A 15191-nucleotide genomic window follows, 5' to 3' on the forward strand; every position below is an offset into this window, starting at 1 on the left:
TGGACAAGAATAATATACACTAGCTTGTATGTAACATTTAAAATACTAATACCGATTGATTCCACGTTCCACTATGCCCTTAAAAACATGGAGGTCAAAGTTACAAGCCATCAGTAAATAATCGTAATTTACTTTTTATCTTGTCTGTCCAACCTTCAAATAACAACAATAATTTTAACTTAATAGAAGAAATAAACAAACATATTGAACAATTTCATTGTTCTTTTAATAATTTTATTGATTTTTTTTCGAAGTAAGCATAAGAAAGAACAATTTATGCGCAGTCGGTAGTATGCACAATTGGAGAAGTACTGAATTCAATCAGTCAGTCACTTCCTACAGACAACCTGGCATATATACACGTTGGTCCAAGCTACCAAATCATATTAGCACAACAAGATGAAATTACCAAGACTAATAGCAGAATGGTAGAAGTAGTGAGATTGTCAATAGTAGCAGAAACATTCGGTATAAACGATATTATTCGAGGAGAAGAATACGTTTGTGGAATAAAATAACCAATAAGAGAATTTTAAAACCCAGGTTTTAGAAGATAGAATGAATACACTTGTATCGTCGTGGCAGATTCTAGGTTATATCATTAAAAGTCGACAAACATTGAATATGATAATTTTAAGGATTCAATCGAATGATCTACACAACTCAGTTCAGTTGTCAGTAACTTCATGGACTGATGTGCTGTTTTAGTTTGAACAACCCTAGTATTCCTTCAACCTGCTCCCATACTAGCCAACATTACGTAAGTCCTAAATTATCATGAAGCACTTGTTCAGTGATCAGTTATCACCTGATCATTTCATTTTAGTATTCAGTTGATAAAAAAGTCATTATTTGTAGGTATTCTTGGAAAAACCCTACCCTAAAATATTTGCAAGTGTAAACGTTTCGGCAAATACAAAAATTAATGGTGGCAGAGAATTTTTATCTCCATAACGAATAATTACCGTTTCCAAGTTCATTTTAAATTATTTTCACAAAAAATCAATGAAACATCAAACTATCATTGACATTTATACAGGTTAAAAAAGTTTAGATTAAGATGAAGCAATTTGGATTATTGACCATACCTAAAGCCAAAAAGTTAGTTTATTAGAGCCACCTCAAAAATTATGTTACTACTACACTTCAAAGTAATGTCTTATCACATCGTATTGCATTTCAGTGCAAATATCCTGCTTATTCTTTCTTCGTGTATTGTTCAGTTATTCCCTCTAATAAAACATTTTCAGTATCACGTAATCAGTACATATTCAATCATGTCAATATAATTTCTCTTTCTCCAAACATTAAACATTCTCTTGTACAGATCAATCTTTATAATTGTTCTTCATGGGCAGGTGAGTATCGCTGAATTACAATAACATAACAGTTTCTGCTGCAAATAATTATTGCATCACATCTTTACTCAATTCTGATCACCAGTCGACTCGTATTATCCTAAGTATAGATCACAACAATAATCCATCATCCAAGGTTATCACCAAAGTAGAAAACTATCACTAAATGAACTAATATTTCTTCAGGATCGATTAACCTACCAGAAGGTAAACACTGTGAGTCAAATAAGTAAATAATTAATATGTAGCCTGATAACTTACACGATTCACTTTTCATGTAATGTCGATGATTACTTTATTATGTTTAAGGTTGTGTATTTTTCTGGTCAACTTATCAATCATAAGAGCATAGACTGAGACCAGAACCTGATATGTATGACAAGAAACTTGAAATAATCAAAGCTATGAGTTTCTTCTCAAACTAAAGATAATTTTTGGAAAACACTATAAAATTATATCAGTTTATTCCTATTCGGACAATGAACTCTTAGTTTTAAGATAGATCCCGGTTAGGAAGTAATTTTATTGATTATATAATAAAACATGCCGTATCTTCTTGAACAATACTCAAATATTTACGGCTAGTCACGCATCTGTAGCTTCACTGAGAACATCAAATCATTTTTTCATTCGTTTAGTATGATCATTTAAGCAAAGGGATTATTCACTTCACCAAACCGATAAGGTGGACTTGCGCATGAGTTATGCACTTTCATACTAATAATAATTTCCATGTTCAACAATTTTTAAAGATTAGTCTCTTATCTAGTGGTCATCTTGTAGACATAGTCTCGATCGCACCTTCTAAAGAACATATAAATTTCATCTATCATTTCTTAAAGTACTCCAATGAACTATCCAATTGTCTACCAACCTATGCTACGATTCGATAATGGTACATGTAGAGGATGTGCATAAATTACAGGCAGTTGACTGTTTTTGCAGCACCGAAAAGACAGTGCTTAAGTAGGGAAAAAATTCCTACTCAAAAGAATGAGTCTGTTTTCGGGTTCGGCCTCATGTTAAACATATTAATTCACCGTTTACCTCAATGAGATACTGAAGTAGAAATAAATTAGAGATAACCGACGACGGCTAAAACAAAAAATTACAATAGTCACTGGCGGCTATTTTGGGTTGTAAAGAAAGACTCAAACTTCCTGGATGAGGCCCATGAGGTAATAGCACTGGGTAGTTACACAACTAGTTTCATATAACTCAGTATTGACCATTATAGCGCAGATGTTTATAATACTTATTTCCCTTTAATTTTTATATATTTAATTTAAGTAACTTTTAACTATATCCCTTTATTGTTAGGTTTCTGAAGTTGGAATATGTAACACTTGGACCCATGTACGTTGGGAAAAGTTCTTCGTAGATAGTTACCTGTAGAAACTTAAGGTAATAAATAATTCAATGTCATTGATTGAGATCATGGATCGATCAATGTTAGACCACCATTGAAAAGCTGGGGTCTTTGGACGGTTGTCTCGCCCTAGTATGGGACTCCTGAGTAGTGCGCATCCACGATCTCGTATGCAAGATTCGAACCCAGGACCTCCAATCTCGCGCGTGAGCGCTTAACCTCTAAACCACTGAGCCAGCATTTAACGGTGTTATTAGTTTCTGACTTCAATAGTGGTCTAACATTGATCAATTCATTGTCCCAATCGAAAGCTCAACAATCTCCATAACCTTATACTGATACTATAGTGTCAGTTGATTAGTGCAAATATATGGATTTTACTACACAAGTTTCGAAAACCTCATATGTTATTAAACGTAAATACACACATATTTCAATGTTTTAATTCCTACAGATTTACAAACCGCGATTTTTAACCTATTCATAGAAAGAGAACGCCATTATTTAGATTCATCAAAACGCCGACAAATTAAAAAATTTGAAAAGATCAAAGAAAGGAAGAAAGATAAGAAAACGTCAGCAATAAAATCTGATCCGAATGTTCTAAGAATCGTTCATAATTTGTCTGACAGAAACTTAACGAATCATGAAATCATCCTACTGGAGAAAGGATTAAATTTCAATTTACATAGAAAACCACTTAGCACCCTTGAAGTTGCTCCAATTTTAGAGCCAATAATCGCAAAACTACCAGAAAAAGAATCGCATTTATTACGTCAAAAGACTTCCCATATCTTGACTAAACAAAAACACCTTACACCAAACATCTCAAAAGAAGAATACAAGGCCCTACATTCGCTTAAAAAGGACAAAACGATCATAATCGCAAAAGCAGACAAAGGTAACACAACAGTAGTCATGAATAGAATAGATTATGTTAATAAAGCTCTTGAACATCTTGCAACAGGACCTTATGAAAAGATCAATCAATCAAATTCTCAAACGATGAAAAATAAAGTCAAATCAGATACAAGTGAACTTTTGAAAGAGCTAAAACCAGTCATTGGGGCTTCGCTTTGGTTTGCTTTGTATCCCAAATCATGTAATACTTCACGGTTTTATGGTTTACCGAAAATTCACAAACCAGATATTCCTCTAAGACCGATAGTAGATTTTACCAACACACCGACATATGCTTTATCCAAATATCTAAGCAACATATTAAAGCCACTACAGCTTAACGTACATAATATGATTAAAGATACATATGACTTTAAATCAAAATTATCGGAATTAATTATTGAAAAGAATGAAGTCATGGTAAGCTTTGATGTTGTATCTTTATATACGAGTATTCCAATTGATATATGCTTAGAATTCATTAGTGGCTTATTAGAGAATGACATTACCCTATCAGACAGATGTCCTTTAAGCATCAGTTTAATCATGAGATCATTAAAACTCTGCTTAAATTCAACTCTATTCACCTTTAACGGAACGTTATACAGACAAACAAATGGTGTAGCAATGGGTTCTCCCGTGTCCCCGATTGTGGCCAATCTTTTTATGACACACATAGAATCAAAGATTTTCTCCAACGAAATTAAACCACGAATTTGGCTCAGATATGTAGATGACACATTTGTAGTAATAAAAAAGACGCATCTAAGATCGTTTTCAAAACGGATAAATACAATTTCATCTCACATCAAATTCACAAATGAGAATGAAAATGAACATGGAGAGCTACCGTTCTTAGATTGCTTAGTGAAAAGAAATATAAATGGAGTTCTAAATTTATCCATCTACCGAAAACCCACACACTCCAATCGTTACATCGACTTCCATTCAGCACATCCTTTCAGTGCTAAAATTTCGTTAGCCTTAAATCTTGTTAGAAGAGCCAACAAGATCATCTCTTCAGAAGAGGACAAACAAAAAGAACAAAAGAATATAATTAGCATCTTACAATTTAATAATTTTCCTATGAAGATTATTAGAAGTATTTTAAAACAAGACAATTCAGTACGCAATAATAATAATAATTCGAATGAAATGCCATGGATTGGTACTGCAGTCTTACCATACCGTCATGGCACAACTGAAGAACTCCAAAGGATATTAAGACAACACAGAATTAAAGTATATTACAAAACAACTAACACACTTCGAAATACTTTAGTTCGACTAAAAGAAAAAATACCATTCATGTCCACACAGAACTGCGTCTACAAATTAGGTTGTGTCGATTGTGATGCCTTCTATATTGGAGAGTCATCTCGCGAAATCTTAACTCGCGCTAAAGAACATATCAGGTACACAAAGAAACCTCCTAATAATCCTGTAGAATTAGATAGACTTCAGATTAAATCGGCAATAGCAGTTCACGCCATCTTCAACAGTCATCAAATTGATTTCGAAAACATCAAAATACTACAGAAAGGTTTTTCCAACTACAAAGAAAGAAGAGTAGCTGAAGCCTTCCACATAATGCTTAATCCCACAGCTCTCAATAGAAAGGAAGGCCTTACCATACAGCCTACTTGGACCATCTATCCTAGTCACTCAGTCTGATATTATTTACAATTTCACACCTTTACATTACAAATCAAACTCTATCCTTTGTAATTATAAAGGTCACACAGTTTTCATTATTAACAGTGCATACATACACACAAAATTACATACATGTAGCTTATGAATCACCTTGACCGAAATGAAATGACGTGACAGTGATTTATTCAGACCTGTTTTTGATTGATCACCTAATATTCTTTGATTGTTCCGTTTGTACTATTTAAACTTGGATTAATGTTAATTTGGTTATTTATTCTCTGAAGAAGTGGCTTACACTAAGTCACGAAACGTCAGAAAATCTAATTTTTCTACTCATTGGGATATTACAAATATATAATTTATCTGTTTTTCATTCAGGTTACCAACTACTATTTCTTACTTCATAAAACCGATGGTACCAGATAACTACGTTACATGATACAAGTGAAGAAACACAACAAGAGCTAAGAACAACGTTATATATGTTTCACCCAACTGCTTCAAAGAATCTTTATTTCAGAGCTTATTGAATTCCTTACAAGCGGTAAGGTTTTCATTTTTAAAAAAAACTGTCATCAGAAAGTTCAACTTAAATGTACACCTAGATAAGAACAATTACGACTGACATTCCACTATAGAGTAATCTTCACATTCATAGATTTCTAAAATCACATCTATCAGAATAATGTCTACTGTATTACAAGTAACAATCACAAATCACAAATATCACATCTATCAGAATAATGTCTACTGTATTACAAGTAACAATCACAAATCACAAATATCACTTCGAAGTAAAAATTCAGGAGAAATATGTATATTTCAGCAGTTTAAAAATCCCCATAGCATATTCAAATATTCTTTGTTTATATATATATCATTTGAAAAGATTGTATGACATTATAACACAGTATATATATATATATATATATATATATATATATATATATATATATATATATATATATATATATCATATCTGAGGCAATCAATTCGGTATACACAGGCACCTGATATTATCACCAGCAAGTGAATAACATCATTTATTGGATAGAGAGAAATAATAATTAGAAAATAAATTCTAAAACGTACAGTATATATATATATGGAAGTAATCATAAACTTTTTGCATGTCTGTTTTCGTAGTATGTAGTATAGAACTGGAAAGAAATAAGTAGATCAAGAATATTAAATTAATGTTATAACCGTTTACAGGTAAAGGTTGGCATTCTCAAACGAGATATGAATATTTGGTTTCGAAGAGAGAAAATTTCATGGAAAAATACCATGACAGCAGTATATATTTCTTTATTCTTGTTATTTAGTATGTGAATCCAACATATCAAATCATTCCAATTATTATTTATTTCTGGATTGATCAATATCGCATGTTTCACAGTCGTCATCCTGGAGTATACGATGATAACCTTCAGTGGAAATTGCATCTAAATCATCCAAGTTATTTGTCTCCCAGTAAACCAACTTTTCAGCACCTGGAATTCAAGTTAATTATAGAAATTAAGAAAATTTTCAATGAAGATGGTGTTGAAATTCATTTTAGGTAGAACATCAACGTGATAGGCAATGTTTCATAAATATAACTTGTTTTTGGACAATAAATTGATTGGCATTGGTATGTACAATCATATAAGTCATCACCGAAAACCAAGAAGGTAAGTATGGTGGGTGGTTTTACGTTATGCATCCCAAACATCTGAATCGATAAACACTCACTATCTCGTCAATAGCTTTGACATGTTCACCCAAAACTATGGGTCCAACTTCAGACTCGATGGTCCCAAAATACACAAGCAATACTTCGAAGAGACCTATGATCGGGTAATAGTATGTTTTTAATCGCCACGTTTCACATCCGTAAAGTAGAAGGGAGAAAACTACTGTACGGTTGATAATGATTGGCTGTTTGATTAGTCAGACAAGTATTAAATGAGCTATATATTCTCCTGCTTCTTATTAGTACTGTGATTGTTGCCGGTTTTTGGTGTGGAAATATACTTACGTTCTAGTCAAGCTAGTCACGTGTTCTTGATATGAGTTGTGATGAATTCTTGTAGAACAGACGATTTTGAGCCATATCATCCAAAGTCTCTAACTATTGATCACGATAATCACACAGACTCCAACCAGGTAGTCCCCACCAACCTACGTGGCTCGGTTCGAAAATCAGTGTTTCCAAAAACTAACTCCATGTCTTGGTTTGTTAATCTCATCCAAGCAGAAAGTTGGTAAAAGTCAGTCGACCTTTCTTAAGACACCAACCAACATGAGCTGATTAAGCTTTGCAGATAAGTGAAGTGATCTATAAAATAAACCAATTCATTCCCTATCATTAGTTCGACTGTTGATGCGGACCAGCCACTGAAAAAACATTTTGCACTTGGAAGGAGAGAAACACATACAAAACATCCATCCATTGTTGCTTAGGATGGTCACAAGACTCTGCATTTTGTAAGCGTCTCCACCAAACAGAACTAAATCATCTGCGTATTGTAAGTCAACAAGTGAATCTCTTAGTAGAAGATCAACCTCCGAAAACTCAGATGATGAGAGCGTTATCTTCAAAAGAATCAATGTTGCAAAGTTAAATTGAAATGAAGAAGGCGAGCAAACTCACGAACACCAGTTGAAGTCATCACTTCCGATGACAATTCGTTACAAGCTCTCACTACACCGGTGGTATTTGAGTAGATAGCCTGTACAAGGTTAGTGTGATTCTTCAGTACGCCGTTCAGTAACAATCACTGCCATAAAACTTGTCAATCTACAGAGTCGAACGCTGCCTCAAAGTCGAGAAATACAATTTTGGTTGGGAGTTGATAGGTGTGTTTGTTCCAGTACTTGACATGGGGAGGTTTTTTGGTCTACATATCCACACCCAAATCTGAAACCAATGGTTTTCCTGATTTTGCTCTTTATATGCCCTAGTTTGGTAATTATAGAGGCTAATATTTTAAACGCTATATTAGTTGGTCTGATTTCGCTGTGGTTTATCACACGAAGATTTTGTCCTTGCTTATAGACTGAGACGATCAGTGATTGAGACCAGTCAGACAGAATTACTCCCGATTCCCAAACTCTAGCTAATATCTCAGTCAATTTAACAGCCATAACTGGACTATCATGCTTAACGATCTCTAGAGGGTCAATCCAGCAGAGGTTGCTACACTCCCTTGTTTGGGACTAACCGTCTTTTTTTTTACTTCTTTAAGAGTCGGGAGGTCTTGGTCGACATCTCATCCAGGTCGCTTGGTGAAAGTAGGCAATTGAAGTGTAGCTGAAGAGCGGTTAAACTGTTCTTCCCATCGTTGCAGTATTCTGTGTTGAGAATGGACTAATGTCTAATCCTTCTGAGAAATCGTTTCCCTAACTCCCGAATTTTTAGTACATATTTCTTTAGTAAGTTTGTTATTACCTACCGCCGCAATAAGATCGGTCAGTGAGAATTTTCACTTTCGATAGATGGAAAATCTGGATTTAAGCCAATACCTAAATTCTGTGGATCTTGAGAAAATGAGTAGATAAACATGTAATAGTTACAATCTACAACAAAAATCCAACTCCTAATCTTGGTGAATAGTCTGGAAAACGGCACTCATCAGATTGGAAAAATCTTACATTAAAAGTAAATGTTTCAAACGATTTGGCTAGATGATGTTAATAACTTTAGGAAATCGACAATAACAAGGGGAATTATCAGGATTTGTTATCTTAAGTAAACAAAAAAAGAATATGACCAGACTGCTGAAGGCATTTTGAATAACCCCAAAAATCAACAAAATTTCACCCAACCGAAGGATATAATTATAATGGAGGACAAAATTGTATTTACGCCATTTAAAAAGACAATGAGAGCTCTACAACTATATCCAATAACTATATATGTTTACGGTCTAAAAACTCACATGTGGCCTGTGATATTTTAAATCGAAAGCAGTAGATTTTAGTACCAGTAAGTAATTAACAACAAATAACTTATGAGTCAGAAAACAATATCGACAAGCTTTTATATTATACTGTTCCATAGCTCTTTGATGCAATTGCTTAGTGAAGATGCACACTTTGTAAATAGTTTTAAGGGAATGCAGTAATGAACTATGTTGATTACCAAATATGTAGTAATTTTAAATATTATTAAGGCTATCAGACGCGATAAGATGGCAATTAAAATTGCAGACAGACTTTTCATATTTGCAAAATAAGTACATGAAGGAATATACAAACTGTGTCATTCAGGAAGTGATTACATGTGAAGAGTATGAAACACAATTACGCTACAACTTGCTCTTCAGGATTGTAATCGAAGAACATCAGACTGAAAATCTATCTCACTACATTGGTTTTACTTCACAAAATACCAAGTGATTTACAACAATAAAGTGATTACTCTTTTTAGAAAATTATGAAGAATCTAGAGAAAAATGTTGAAAGAACTTACCGACAGAACGAAACCGCTTCTTTTTATGACGAAATATCCTAAAAAGACTTAGATTAGAAGCATCTGAACGACGGGGCTGACTCAAAGCTGTAAATGTACCAGGACTGTCTATAAACATACAGAAAAGATAAGAACTTAGTTGAAGGGATTTTGTATAAATTAGTTCAATATGCGGGTTGTATTAATCACAGATTGATTTCAGTTGGAAGTATCATTGAAAACTAAACAGCACAGAAATGAAACAGTTGTCACTAATGTCACTGCATGATTGTTGCACTATATCACAAGTTAATTAAAGTTAAAGTTGCACCGTTGAACACCCACTTAGTGGTTCTAATGATTAAGCGTTTGCTGCGAGACATGAAAGTCCTAGGTTCAAACGCCGGTAGGGTCGTAGGAACACACTATTGAGTAGCTCCATACCACGGCTCAGTACTCTATAGTTTTTAGTGGTGTTCCAAGTGAAATTAATCTGTGACGAATACAACCTGTGAAAAATGAGTGTTTGTTTTAAAAATCTTTTAAGATGAGTTCGAAATATGATTTGATATCATAAAAAACACCAAACATGTATTATTCCATAGTTAATATAACTGCAGTTACAGGAAATTTCTAGAGTAAACTACCCTAGTTTTACTTTTTTAAAAACATTAAACGTAGTAATAGTTTTTTTAAATTAAAATTATCTAGTAGCATTTCCCTTTACAGTTACACACACATAAGTTAATACCCGTTTAATTGCGGAGAACAAGAATTTCTCTATGCAGGAAACAGTTTGATAAAAAGAAAGATAGGCTTAATATATCACCAATTTACATTAACATATTATAAGTGTTACATCTTAGGGTTGAGCCTAGGTACTGGCCTACGGTATTTGTTAAGTTTGAAACGACCAAACTTATCCTAACACAGAATGGTTATATGGCGGAACTCGAGAAGATAGAAACCGGCATACAATACTTCAGTAATTATCCTCTATTACGAAGGGGCACGCAAGTATAGGAAAACTTTATATTCAAGGAGATTAATATGTAGTTATATATAGTAACAACAACAAAACCTTTAAACACAGAAAATTAGTACATTAAAAGTAGTAACAACCAATCAAAAAAAGGGTGAAGGTCAAGTGAACATTCGAATTAGGAAAAAAAAAGTATTTACAGTTATCGTTAACAGTAAGACTTTAATATTTATTAACAGAAATTGAATGATTCTAAGCACAAAGAATCATAAACCATCTACTACTCTAAAAACTAAGTAGAAGCGACAACTGCTTGTTATTCCTCACGATTCAATTGAAATTATATGAAATAGAATGAAGCAAAAAACAACGTTGGATTTTTAGTATACCGAAATCTATCATTTCTAAATCATAAGAAGAATCCTAATCAATTTTAAACAAATGTGAAACATTGAAATATTCCTTGTTTCCCTAATACTTAACGATAATTAAAATAACTAGTTTTAAACATAAAGTTAACTAAATACACGAAAGCAAACTAAAATAATAGAAAAATTGCCATCTGTTGCAAACTCTAGTGAATATAACAAATATATCCTTTATCAAACTTACTAAAATTTATTTTGTTGAAACAAAAAGAACTTTTACGTTTTACAATTCTTTGTATTGATTACTTAGAAAGTTTTTTTAATCACTTACCAGCAGCAACGTAAGTAGGTGGTGGTACAAAATGTACAGGTGGACCGAAAGAGGATATATTAGAATGCGGAGGAACTGGTGAATCATTAGATGCATCTAATTTACTATCTCTTCTAGATAATAAATCCGAAAACACTGTAGAACCACTAAGTAGTTGTGCAGTATCCGAATCGATAGGTAATTGAGGTTGCCAATTACCAGTTGCACCGACAACAGCCATAGCGGAAGCAAGTGCAGCTGCAGAAGGCGCTGTCGTAGAATCTGAAGCTAAAGAGCTTAAACCTGCCACTACACCAGCAAGTTGACGTGAAGGACCAAGTAATGCCAAGGAGTTGATATTACTACAACTACCAGTTGGCTCGTCTGTTGTTGAACGTTTTCCTGAACGCAAAACACTTGAATTCAATATACGTGCTGGTTTTAAACGACTGGCTAAAGAGTGGGGCCTTGATGACACAGATGGGCTGTCTAAGCTTACTGGTGAATCAACCCGAAGTAAAATACTTGCTGATTCTAAGTTATTCGATACATTAGCACCAGTAGAGCCGAGTAGAGCTGAGCGTTTACATAAAATATCACCCTGTTTGGAATCTGTCAAAACAAAGCAAAAATTAATGGGTTTTTTTAAATTTGCTAATTCTTATTAACAAAGCTACTGTAAAGGTGATTTGATAAACATAATTTTTCGTGTTTTCAACATCTTTCACGTGTACCAACTTCATAAATGTGGTTCGTAACAAACAAATGTACAATAGTTCAGCTCAGTAGATAAGTTCGGGTTATATGAAAATAAAATTAGTGAGGAAGACCACATGGCAATCAACGGCAAGGAGTATGTTGGATTGAGCTACATATATAAGTGACCTGCTTGAATATCTGTGCTACCTTTTTCTGCCATCTAGATATTTTAACAAGTTATCTGTTTTCTTATTTGTTTTAACATATCAATATGCTTATTAGTCTTATAACCTATTCACGTTTACTCAAGTTTACTACATTTCGCTATGCAACTTACAAAAGAGACTAATCAGAGATATCGTGGTTACTGGCAATATGGATCGAAAAGAATGTACATTATTCAGATGTCGATTCCTGAACTGCTAACATTTAACTGGCGACTACTCAATATTTGTCACAAGGATCGGTCAAGAAATAAGAACAGGAAACTTGTTGAAATACTTTATGCTGAGAATTCTATATTATACCAATAATATAATATTGAATAAAGCCGCTAATAATAGTAATAGTGATTACTTAGTTGGGGCTATCTAGACTATTGTAACCAATGGTTAGAGACTTCGGGTGACATGGCTCCGAATCGTTGGCAGTGGCATGAGTGCATCCTCACTGTTTGTCTTTCCTCAGATCCTAAATTTCTTAGTTATTTCAAATTTATTTTCCATACTAAAAATCTATATTTTCTTCTCGAATCGTATCTTCGTTGCCTAATCTTTTCTATTACTAATTCTATTACTACCTCTACTGCCCTGAAAGTTTTATCACACCATGTTAATGATGTACGGCAACTTGAACCGACGTACATGTGTACCAGGTTCTACTTGGAGTATGACTGACTGACCAAGGAGTACATCCAAATCGATATCAAACCAACCAATAAAAAAGATTCGACCCTTGAAAGAATATAGGTTTTCCCATTATATGGTTGGTGGTAGCTTCCAAAATAACCAGGACTTTTAACACTTAAAGGTGCCTTCATTAGAGGGGCGTTATCCGTAATCTTAAGAGAACTGATGTTATTACGAAGGTTCCTGTCAGTGACATATACAGACTAATTATTTTGCAAAGTAAATTTGAGCTATAATCAGTAAGTTATTCAGTTTCAGATTAACTAATTTATTATTTTAGTACATAGTCAACGCAGAAAAATATTCATAAAATTTTCCTACAACACATTGTTAAAGTGAAAGCTATTCCGCTCATAAATTGAATCAAAGTGCGGAGCTTAAAATTAAGCATTTTGAGAGACTAGTTTCAAACACAATGAGACGTAAATAGGCTACAAACTACGACCCACCTATTTTACTTCCATACGATGAATTGGCATCAACCAAAGTAGCGGTCTACAAAAGATTGAAGTTGACAAACATTCTGTTGAAATTGACGATATAACAGTAAATTATAAGATACATGTTAACAATAAAAAAAATCAACTAATAACTTGAGTCCTATGTGTTTTGATTACACTTAAATGCCAATTACAGCAAGGTGGTAAACTAATGGACTTTCAAAACATTCCATACACGACAAACACAATATCGATAACAACAGGTAAACCATATACCGTGGTTTCAGTATTACAAAAAATAAAAAATATCATTGTTAAATTTAAAAAGAATCACTTTAATGAACAGATGAGATAGACCATTAAATAGATAATGGCATAACCATATCAATTTTAAGGAACTTGATAAATGTACTGGAGCAAACATACCAGAAAACTAAAAGGTGAAATTAGGAATTGGAATTTCTCATTTAAAGATTACTTTGAGAATAAAAACCCATAAGAAACATCGATAGAACCAAGATTTCGGTCAAAGTTGACGTTTGTTTTTGGTAAACATATAGGTAAGGTAAGCAAAAACGACTAGTCGTCTGAAATATTTAAAGATTTTGCTCAAAGATAAAGTGAGTTAAACGCCGGCATAGTTACGACTTTGAACAGTGTCACAACTAAGAAAATCATTTCAAGTTGTCACACTTGACTACAACACAAAAAGAAATTGCATCGAAAGATGGTTACGATTTGGAGGAAATAGAAGAATGAACCCATCAGTAAGTTAGTCATATACACATCGCACATTGAACAAATGTGCATGTAATACTTCCTATGAGCATCTTGTTTCCTCTAATAATATCTACCAAGAATTTTCAAAAGTGTTGACATCCGGTCAACTAGAGGTAGTGTATAGTAATAAATCACTAAATCGCTACTAAATTATAGTCATGAAATTTGGAATTAACTCAAAAAATTTAGGAGTAGAATCCAAATCTTGATCATTAAGTAAGTCGGTACCAAGACTCATGTAATGCCTTAATAGTTAAAGCCATTTAGCTATTGAGCATTGTATCCCAGGTTTCAATTCTGTTAGGTTCTATTGACTAACTTATCAAAAGGATACACTTCAACAGCTAAATTTTAGCGCAAACAAACATGATCTTCCCATAAATGTACATTTAAACAAGGATAAACTTTTACATTTATTATGAACAATATATTTTAGGAAAAAGAATTATCAAATTGTTCAGGGTATTTATTTATTTTTTCCTTCCGAAAGATAACAGATCGTTCGCTTGGGTACATTATAACGTCGTCAATATTTTTTTAACAAATGTGTGCTTTACCTTATAGTGGAAACTAATAAAAATCAATAATACTAAGTAGGAAATTATAAATGTACATTGTACATACGCATACATGTACAACACATGCTAAAAGAATAGAACTATAAAATGGACACCCAAATACTGTGCAGCCTTATAAGATAATGCCAACAATCTGTAAACTAACGTTATATCGACAAATAGTGTATCAAAAATGCACACACGTACACATATACACGAGTTTGTTTCTAACTATGATTAACAAATATAATGTGTTATAGAATAGGATAGAGATGAACGAGGTCAAATTGAAAAAATCAATATTATTCGTAAATCTAAACAACAATTCGAATCTTGTTAGACTTTATGCCTTTAGAATGAATAGAAATTTTTAAGAACATAAGGGGGAGAAGAATAGGAAGGAAAGAAATCAAGAAAAAAGCATCGTCG

The 15191-nt window shown here is 33.2% G+C and overlaps 1 protein-coding gene across 1 annotated transcript in view; it reads right to left on the reverse strand.

The window, feature by feature from the left end:
* Nucleotides 1–6642: 6642 nt before the first annotated feature.
* Smp_152060 (hypothetical protein) overlaps nt 6643–15191 on the reverse strand; it is a gene marked incomplete at both ends in the record, with an annotated part of 29922 nt that continues 21373 nt past the window's right edge. The window contains 3 exons of the mRNA XM_018795134.1: nt 6643–6776; nt 9740–9847; nt 11400–11990. Coding sequence (XP_018649477.1) covers nt 6643–6776; nt 9740–9847; nt 11400–11990 — 833 coding nt within the window. The remainder of the gene's footprint in view (nt 6777–9739; nt 9848–11399; nt 11991–15191) is intronic.

Source organism: Schistosoma mansoni, chromosome 1, assembly GCF_000237925.1.
Source record: "Schistosoma mansoni strain Puerto Rico chromosome 1, complete genome".
Taxonomy (NCBI): Eukaryota; Metazoa; Platyhelminthes; class Trematoda; order Strigeidida; family Schistosomatidae; genus Schistosoma; species Schistosoma mansoni.